The 10,355-nt window shown below is 35.4% G+C and overlaps 1 protein-coding gene across 1 annotated transcript; it reads right to left on the reverse strand.

Moving 5' to 3' along the window:
- Positions 1-9,709: 9,709 nt before the first annotated feature.
- Positions 9,710-10,099, reverse strand: LOC125094330 (proteasome assembly chaperone 4-like). Its single transcript, XM_047719946.1, has one exon. It carries the CDS (start codon positions 10,097-10,099, stop codon positions 9,728-9,730), a length of 372 nt encoding a protein of 123 aa, XP_047575902.1. The 3' UTR covers positions 9,710-9,727.
- Between the last annotated feature and the right edge of the window lie 256 nt (positions 10,100-10,355).

Here is a 10,355-nt window from a genome sequence, read left to right on the forward strand (position 1 = left end):
TAACATAATAACTATATCTAGTTTATATTATCTATCTAATAATTTCAACATTTCTGTCATATGTGAGATGCTTGCTTTGTCTCAGTATTCTTTTTTGGAGAAGGGGGAAATTTATTAGGCTTTGCGATTTTTGTTGTTGTTGTTGTCAAAGCTGGACATACTGAAAGGACTCTAGGAAATGAGAAAAATAGGTCTTTAGTGAGTGGATATATGTAACTTTGCATAGCAGCTAGACCGTGTTTAAGGTCTGCTGTACCTGTAGGTTCCAGAAGCTTCATTGCTTCTAGTGTCTTAAAAAATAAATATTTTCCTCCTTTTCTCTCCCATTGTTGTTTGCAGGTTCTCCAAAGAACTACTGCTTAAATAGAATCCATGTCAAGCTTGTTCATATATAATCCACTGTCGTCATACTAGAAACTTGTTGATGTGGTAGTGCGCTGTGTGGGAGGAGCATTGTTCTAAAATCTTATTATTAAATCGCATTGTATTACTGGGCTTGTGTCAAGGAGCTGTGACTTTCACAGACATTTTCCTATTGATATATCTTTCTTACACTTTGATGATATAGGAAGGCCAAATGGTCTAGAGTGGAAGAAATGTTTTCCCCCAGATTTAATAAAGTTGTGGTAAAGTCTTTTCCCCCTTGGTTTTGAGAATATACTGAACGTGTTACACTATATTACTTTTACCTCATTCCCACCACAGACATAAGGGGATCTTTCTTAATTCTTTACAGAGATATGTAGAGGATATCTACATATGTACATATGGGATATGTAGAGGTCAAATCCATGAAAGAGGGAGGGTATCTCTAAGACGATAGCCCCCAGGAGTCTCTCACTCTCATGCTGGTGCTCACTCAGTCTCCCATTGAACTCTCTTCCAAGTTTGTGACTTTTGCAGCTTCTGCTCCAGGGAAGATAATTTCGGTTTAGACTCTCTGGATTCTCCTGTCTCTTCAGATTTGCTCAGCTTTTTCTTGTTGTAAAGATGGGAGTGATGACTTTCAAGCTCTTTACCTGTCAGAACTGCAGAAAAGAATATTTTGATTGCCCTTTGAGATAAATATTTCCTGGAACAATTCCTATCCTTATATCTTAGGAATCCTCAGTCTAAAACACAAATATGCTCTATTCTCATTTTGGGGAGGGGAGAATTCTTCCCTAAAGTACCTCTGTGGAACACATTCAAATTTTATAGTAGATGAATTATTCTTTCGAGGAGTTCAACTGCATTCCATATTAGTGCCTTGTTTAGCTATTGTTTATTCCTTTGGAGGAGCCTTACCTTTTAGAGTTTCTGTGTACTTATTTGGATGTGCTTTTCAGTTCCCATTCATCTAGTGGTATCCTAGATAATATTTAACAAGTTTTGTCTTTGTTTATTTTGAACAAATCTAATTACTGTGTCAGGGGGAAAAAAAAACATAATTCTAAAAATTCCCAGAAAGTAGCATCATATTATGATTTAATACACATGCCTGCAATATTGTCATGTCTTTCTTATAACTCTTTTTAAAAAATGCTACTTATATGTTTATTACTTCAGAGATTAATGATTACAAAATGCTAAGAAGACAAAATCTATACTTTCATAACTTAATTTTTTAAGTATTTTTTAAGATTTATTTATTATTTTAGAGAGAGTGAGAGTGAGAGAGAGGAGGAACAGAGGGAGAGGGAATAATCTTGAGCAGACTCTATGCTAAGCATTGAGAATACCAGAAACAGGACTCAATCTCATGACCCCAGCATAGTCAATGGAGCTGAAACCAAGAGTTGGACACTTAACTGACTGACCCACCTAAGCACCTCTTAAATTGGTTTTAATTTGAGACACATAATATTACATTAGTTTCAGGTGTACAACATAGTGATTTAGCATCTTTATATGTTATGCTATACTCACTACCAGTGTAGTTACCTTTTGTCACCATTACAACAATTTTGTAATATCATTGACTATATTCCCTATGTGATGGATTTTATTCCCATGACTTATTCATCCCATAAATGGAAGCCTTTATCTCCCAATCCCCTTTACCCATTTTGCCATTTTGCCCATATCCCCTTCTCTCTGACAGTCATCAATTTATTTTCTGTACTTATAGGCTTGATTCTGCTTTTGGTTTTTGGTTTATTCATTCTTTTGTTTGTTTTTAGATTTCACATATGAGTGAAATCATGATATTTGTCTTTCTCATCTGACTTATCTCGCTTAGTATAATACACTCTAGGTCCATCCATGTTGTCACAAAAATGGCAAGATCTCATCCTTTTTTATAACTGTGTAGTATTCCAATGTGTGTTTCGTGTGTGTGTTTGTGTATTACATATTACATATTCTTTGTCCATTTTTATTTCTCATAACTCTTAAAGAACCCAAGACAGAATAGAGGCTTTCATATCTTATTCTTTCTATCTCATACCCTCAATCCACTCATCCACTTTCCTTTTCCTCTTTTTTCCTTAATCCTTTCCTGCCTTCTCTAATTTTCCTGATCCTTCCTTTTATAATTTTGATACTTTCTCTTTTATGTTCTGCCTTCTCTTGAGTTAACTCCATTTATCTGTTTATCATCTACCTATCTATCATCTTTCTATCTTCCTATTGTCTATCTACTTATTTTTTTTAATTCTTAGTTATTTGTTCATTTTTTCCTCCAACATAGTCCTTAAAACTTTATATACATTCTTTTTTAAAAATATTTATTTATTTGAGAGAGAGTGAGAGAGAGAATGAGAGGGGAGAAGGTCAGAGGGAGAAGCAGACTCCCATGGAGCTGGGAGCCCAATGTGGGATTCGATACCAGGACTCCAGGATCATGACCTGAGCCGAAGGCAGTTGCTTAACCAACTGAGCCACCCAGACAATGCATATAGAAAGCCCTATATGCATTCTCTAACACAAAAGTGACATTGATGTCTTAAGCATTTGCTGATCTCTGGTTTTTGGAAAACAGAAGAAGGAAGACATACTAACACATTGATTTCCAGGAACTGACTAGCAGAACAGACTACTTTCTTTATTAACAGAAGACAGGGTACTAATAACTTTTCAGCCATTGCATAACCATTTTTTTCATATCATTGAAAATGTAGTTTATTCAGGCTGAAATTACTATAACAAGAAAAAATAATATCAGAATCTGCTTTGTCATTCAGCTGTGGTGTAGAATTTTGAAATTGTTCAAGTTATGTTCTAGAATGTGCCATTGAGTGGGAAGCCAAATAATTACTCAATATTTTGAAGTTAATACCACCTCATTTTTCACAGTGAAGAAAAAAATTAATAAAACTGTAAACATAGAAAATATTTGAAATATTGTTTAGGGATAATAGATTTAGTGTAGAGTCATGAACACTGTAACCAAATAACTACTAGGCAACCCACAGCTATCAAAAAATAGTTGGATTCAGAAAGAAAAAGGAAAGTATATACTTTACAAATAATGCTAAGCTTTTAAACTCAGAGAGCCAGTTTTGTATTGTTTTCTGTTCTCTACATTGAAATTAACTATAAGATGTTAGGAACAGAACAGCTTCTTGATTAGTACATTTCATAACTAGTATGTACTAATTGGATAACCAGTACTGATTGGGTACGAGGTTGTCGTTGTTTGTTGGTTTAAGAGACAGGACTTGACTACATTTCTTAAGAGAGAAGTAAAGGAAGGAATGAAAGGAACACCATGGAATTTTCAAAATATGTCTGCAAACTTTCTTGACACTCCTCTTATTAAGCTAGCGATCTGTGTATGTTCCCTCCCCTTGGAATAGCATGTACTTTTGTGACTGTTTTGATCAATAAAATTCAACAGAGAATGATATTATATGACATGAAGTTTTATCATAAAATATGATGCAGCTTCAGCCTTGATTATGGAAATACTTGTACTTAAAGACTTCAGATGCCATGTAAACACTATTAATAGCACGGGAGCTGTCAAGCTGTGAAGAGGCTGAAAGTAACCCAAATTTTCATGTAGAGGGACTACAGATAAAGGCCTTGAGACCACAAACACATTCCCCCACCACACACATCCAGTCACTGGATGTTCCAGTTCCAGCTCCAGTCTGACTGTAACTGCATAAGAAAGCCCAAACTAGAGTACTCTATTTCTTCAATCCATAAAATCCAAGATTACAGAAAAGATCACATAATAATGGCTATTGTTTTAAGTCACTAATGGGTTGTTACACAATGATAGCTAGCTAGAACATGAGTCTTTTTTGTTTGTTTTTCTTCTCTTCCCTTACTCGATCTCAAAATTAATTATGTGTGAATATATATAGTGTCTGAAATGAGTGTAGATTTAAGGAGTCACTTAATTATACAACTTATTTATATTAGTGAGTACTCCAGAGAAATAGAATCAATAGGAGATATAGAAACAGATTTATTTTAAGCAATTGGCTCACATGATTGTGGAGACTTGGTGAGTCTAAAATCTGCTGGCTGGGGTCGGGGGGCAGGCTGGAAATCCAGGAAAGAATTGCTTTTTTAGTCCAAAGTTGCTGGTGAACCAAGAAGAATTGATGCTACAGAAAAAGTCTGAAGTCAGTCTGGTGCCAGAATTCTTTCTCAGGAAAGGTTAGACTTTTGTTCCAGTCAAGCTTTTAACTGTTTGGATAAGGCCCACCCACCAAATGAAAAGCAATCTGCTTTATTCAAGATCCATTTATTAAAATGTAAATCTCATCCAAAAACATCCTCACAGAAACATCCAGAATAACATTGGACCAAAAGCTGGGCACTGTGTCCCAGCTAAGGTGACACACAAAATTAACCATACAACATCTGAATAAAAAGCAAAGCAGCTTCTTTTGGTACAGGGTCAAATTTCTTCATTAATAGGTTGAAAGACTAAAGAAGAATATTTATTGTGTCTCATTTATCATCCAACCCAGTATGTCATTTGTTCAAAAATACAATTTATAAGATTATTATAAAAATATAAATGAAAGTTACTGATGTATCTAAAACGGCCTGGAGTAGAATAAGCATCAATAAATGATAATCCCCATATTATTCCCTTTAATACATGTTATGAATAAGTAGCAAAATATATGGCAATAGGACTGTTATCTTGGGGGTTTTCTAGCCCAGATTTCTATCAAAGACATCCTACTATTCTTTTTGTGCAGAGACTGGAAGCTAGAACAGGGAAGGCAAAAACATAGTACTTATACACGCAAATCTTCTACATCCTGGTAGGTCTTTCTAACTATCCATTTAGTTGAACCCTTAAAAGCCACAGCATATCTCCCAACACAATATTCACAGCAACCAATATCAACAGATATGGTTTGATATTTGAGAGGAAACTTAATTGCTTCCTGACCATAGGGCCAGAAATTCCAGCCATTAAATATACATTCAGCACCATCTACTCTATGCCATTCCCAAAGCACATTCTCCACCAAAATGCTTTAGTTTAAAAAAAAAAAAAAAGATTTTATTTATTTATTTGAGAGCGACTGAGCCAGGTATACCTTGTATGCCTTGCTTTTTATTAATATATATATTTGTACTTTAAAATTTTTAATTATTTAATTAATTAATTTAAGAAATTGAGTTTAGTTGAGACACAATGTTACATTAGTTTTAGGGGTACAACATAGTAATTCCTAAAGTTTATCCATTATGCTGTGCTCAGCACAAGTGTAGCTACTATCTGTCATCATACTAGTCTATCTTCCTCTTCACATTTACTAATTTCTTTCTATATTTTTATATAATTTTTATTATGTTATGTTAGTCATCATACAGTACTTCATTAGTTTTTGATGTAGTGTTCTATGATTTATTGTCAAATAATGAATCTTTCTATACTTTTTTAAAGCATGTATAACCACACTTGATTGAAAATAGCCAGCTAGACACCTTATATTTTTATGTACTACTTTATCTTGGATAATTTTATGAAAGGAAGGTTGGGATTATACGACACATGTGGTAGAAGGGAGAAATTTGCCTTGGTGTAATTACTGAGGTATTCCAAGCCATGGGACTATCTTCAAGAGCTGAGATGACAATGACACTGGTGGAATACAATAATGTGAGAAAGCCAGTCCGAAGGATATACTATTCCAGGCACAAATTGATCAATTCTGTTTCTGTATACCACAGTAAAATACTAAACAACAGGTAAGTCAAAACTAGGTAAGCAGTCTTAGAAGTTTGCAGACTATCAGGGTGTCTGGGTGGCTGAATGGGTTAACTCTCTGCCTTCGGCTCAGGTCATGGTCTCAGAGTCCTGAGATTGAGCCCGACATCAGGCTCTCTGCTCAGTGGTGAACCTGCTTCCTCCTCTCTCTCTGCCTCCCTCTCTGCCTACTTGTGATCTCTGTCTGTCAAATAAAGAAATAAAAAAAAAAAAATTTTTTTAAAAGAAAAAAAAAGAAGTTTGCAGACTATAAGCATAGTCATTAAAATAGATAATGAATCAGAAAAGATTCATGGTGTGATTTCAACCTTAAATTTATTGAGGCTTGTTTAATGGCCTAACATGTGATCTATTTTGGAAAAGGTTCCATGTGCACATGAAAAGAATGTGTATTCTGTTGTTTTTGGATGGATGTTCTGCATATATTTGTTATCTCCATCTGATCTAATGTGTCATTTAAAGACATTGTTTCCTTATTGATTTTCCATCTGGATGATCTATCCATTGATGTAAGTGGAGTGTCAAAATCCTCTATTATTATTGTATTACCATCAACTTCTCTCTTTATGTTTGTTAATATTTGTGTTAGGAATTTAGGTGCAAAGATGAGTGCATAGATCTTTACAATTATTATATCCTCTTGTGGATTGATTTCTTTATCATTATGTAATGTCTTCTTTTGTCTCTTGTTACATTATCTGTTTTAAAGTCTATTTTGTCTGAATTAAGTATTATTACCCATTCTAATGGCAAAAACCCGGCAGCTTTCCTTATAAGGTCAGGAAAAAAAAGGGTGTTTACTTTCATCACTTTTATTCAACAAAGTACTAGAAATTCTAGCCACAGCAAGAGAAAGAAATAAAACCATCCATATTGGCATAGAAGAAGTGAAACTTTCACTATTTGCAGGTGACATATTCCTGTACATGGAAAATTCTTTCATTTTTCTTCCCTATGGAGTCCAATGCAGGGTTTGAAGTCATTACCCTGAGATCAATACCTGAGCTAAGATCAAGAGTTGGACACTTAACTAACTGAGCTACCCAGGTGGCCCTACACATAGGAAATTCTAAAGATACTACCAAAAATACCAGAAGTAATTAATTCATGGAATTCAGAGAGATAAATCAATACACAGAAATCAATAGTGTTTCTATACACCAACAATGAAGTGGAAGAAAGAAAAATTAAGAAACAATCTCATTTACAATTGCACCAAAGAGAATAAAATATCTAGGAAAAGATTTAACCTAGGACGTGAAAGACCTGTACTCTGAAAAATATAAAACATGGATGAAAGAAACTGAAGAGGATAAACAAATGGAAAGATATTCCATGCTCATGGATTGGAAGAATTAATATTGTCAACATGTCCATGATACCCAAAACAACTTACAGATTCAATGCAATCTCTGTCAAAATACCAACACTATTTTTCACAAAACTAGAACAAAGAATCCTAACATTTGTATGAAACCATAAGAGACCTTCAAATAGTCAATGTAATCCTGAGAAAGAACAAAGCTGGAGGTATCACAATTTCCAATTTTAAGATGTACTACAAGACGGTAGTAATCAAAACAGTATGTTATGGCATAAAAATAGACACATAGATCAAGAGAACAGAATAGAGACCCCAGAAATAAATTATGATCAATTATTCTATGACAAGAGAGATAAGAATTACAATGGAGGAAAGACTGTATTTTTATAAATGATGCTGAAAGAACTGGATAGTACAGGTAAAATAATGAAATTACACTACTATCTAAGATTGTACACAAAAACAAACTCAAAATGGGTTAAATATCTTAACATGAGACCCCAAATCATAAAAATCCTAGAAGAGAACACAGGCAGTAGTTTCTCTGACATAAGCCATAGCAACATCTTTCTAGATAAACTCCTAAGGCAAGGAGCAAAAATAAACTATTGATACTATATCAAGATAAAAAAGCTTTTGTACAGCAAAGGAAACTATCAACAAAACAAAAGACAACCTACTGAGTTAGAGAAGATATATGCCAATGACATATCTGATAAAGCGTTGATATTCAAAATATATATATAATTCATACAATAACAACAACAACAACAAAAACAAACAATCTGATTTAAAAATAGGCAGAGGACCTCAATAGATATTTTTCCAAAGAAATATGGATTTACAACAAACAAAGGAAAGGATGCTCAGCATCACTAATCATCAGAAAAATTACAAATCGAAACCACAATGAGATACCACCCCACACCTGTTGGAATGGCTAAACTCAACAAGATAAGAAATAACAAATGTTGGAGAGGATATGATGGAAAAGGAATCCTTGTGTACTGTTGGTGGGAATATAAATTTGTGCAGCCACTGTGGAAGACAGTGTGGAGGTTCCTCAAAAAATTGGAAATAGAACTAATTCCACTCTTGGATATTTTGCCAGGGAAAGTGCAAACACTAACTGGAAAAGATATGTGTATATCCATGTTTATTACAGCATTATTCACAATAGCCAAATTATGGAAGCAGTCCAAACATCCATCGATAGATGACTAGATAAAGAAGATATGGTAAACACTCCCCCCCACACACATGCTGGAATATCATATGGCCATAAAAAAAGGATGAGATTGTGCCATTTGAAACAACATGGATGGACCTAGAGGCTTTCTAAATGAAATAAGTCAGACTGAGAAAGACAAATGCCACATGATTCCACTCTAAATGGAATCTAAAAAATGAGTAAACAAAATACAGAATCAGAACTATAAATACAGAGAAGAAACTGATTATTGCTACAGGGGAGGGGAGTGTTGGTTTGGGAAAAATGGGTGAAGTGGAGAGGGAGATGCAGGTCTCCAGTTATGGAATGAGTAAGACACAGGACTAAAAAGCAGAGCATAAGGAACACAGTCAATGATATTGTAAGAGCATGTAATCTAGAGGGACAGATGGTAGCTACATTTATAGAGAAAATAGCATAATGTATAAACTTATCAAATCATTAAATTGTACACCTGAAACTAATGTAACTAAGGTAACATGTGTTAACTATACTCAAAACTAAAAAAAATAGATTATGAGTTTTGGGGAAATATGAAGGCAAATTTCTTTCTTCACTAAGATGGACCTTCAGGGTCAGATTTTTTAGGGCTGAGTATATAGAGATGGGATTTCATTCAGAGGGACCTAGAAAATAAAGAGGACTTAAAGAGTTTCTAGGACTGGAGGAAAGCTCAGACAAGATTTTTAACTGGACCTAGGCTCACAGATTGATAAAAGGCAATAGGTAGGTAGTGCTAAGCCCTAAAGCACCCATTTAGTTTCATTAAATACTTTTTGTTCAGATAAATTGTTTGTCCTTGAGGCTGCAGTATGGCTGAGAATGCTGAGGAGAGAAAATTTGTTCCCACTCCAGAAAGAGCAAGAATGCTGAATCCAGGAAGCATGCATAGTCTGGTAATCCTAACCCTCTTATGTTTTGTTTTGTTTTGTTTTTTGAATTCAATCCCTTTATTTCAATGTATATTGTACGTAAGTTACAAATCCTCACTTCTGCCACTCTGCTAGAACTTTTCCGAAAAAGCCTCCATTTCTTCCTTGATCCTGTTTTCTACCAGTAATGCGAAGTTACTGTCTGTGTTTTGAAGGTTATAGCTGACAAACACCTGTTTCTTGGTCTTCCTGGCTAAGCGCTGTGCGAGGCCAGTAGAGGTGGTGTCAGAAGTGTCTCCGAGGAGGGAGGTAGACACAGGGATGGAATCGTAGCGGTTGCACATGGCCACGGCGAGGTTGCACAGGTGCGGCGTGGCTCCCACCCACAGGAACAGCGAGTCCGTCAGCCGCATGACATGGAAGTGGACAAGCTGCTCCCACAGCCTCGCGCTGAAGTTGTGCAAGGAGACCTCCCCGCCCGCGGCGGGCGGCAGCCCCTCCATGCCGCCCCGTGCGCCGGCCCGGCCTTCGCCAGCTCGGTCAGACCCAAGCAAGCGAGCGCCGAGATTTTGTCACATTTTATCTTTGATACAATTTTAAACTTGTATGGGAAATTCTCATATACTCCAAATCCAGATTTACTAATTATTTATATTTTTCTCATTAGCTTATTATTTTCTCTCTCCCTCTTAGGCTATACATATGCATACATGCATATATGTGTATGCATGTGTATATATATATGTATTTATGCACACA

Source organism: Lutra lutra, chromosome 2 (assembly GCF_902655055.1).
Source record: "Lutra lutra chromosome 2, mLutLut1.2, whole genome shotgun sequence".
NCBI lineage: Eukaryota > Metazoa > Chordata > Mammalia > Carnivora > Mustelidae > Lutra > Lutra lutra.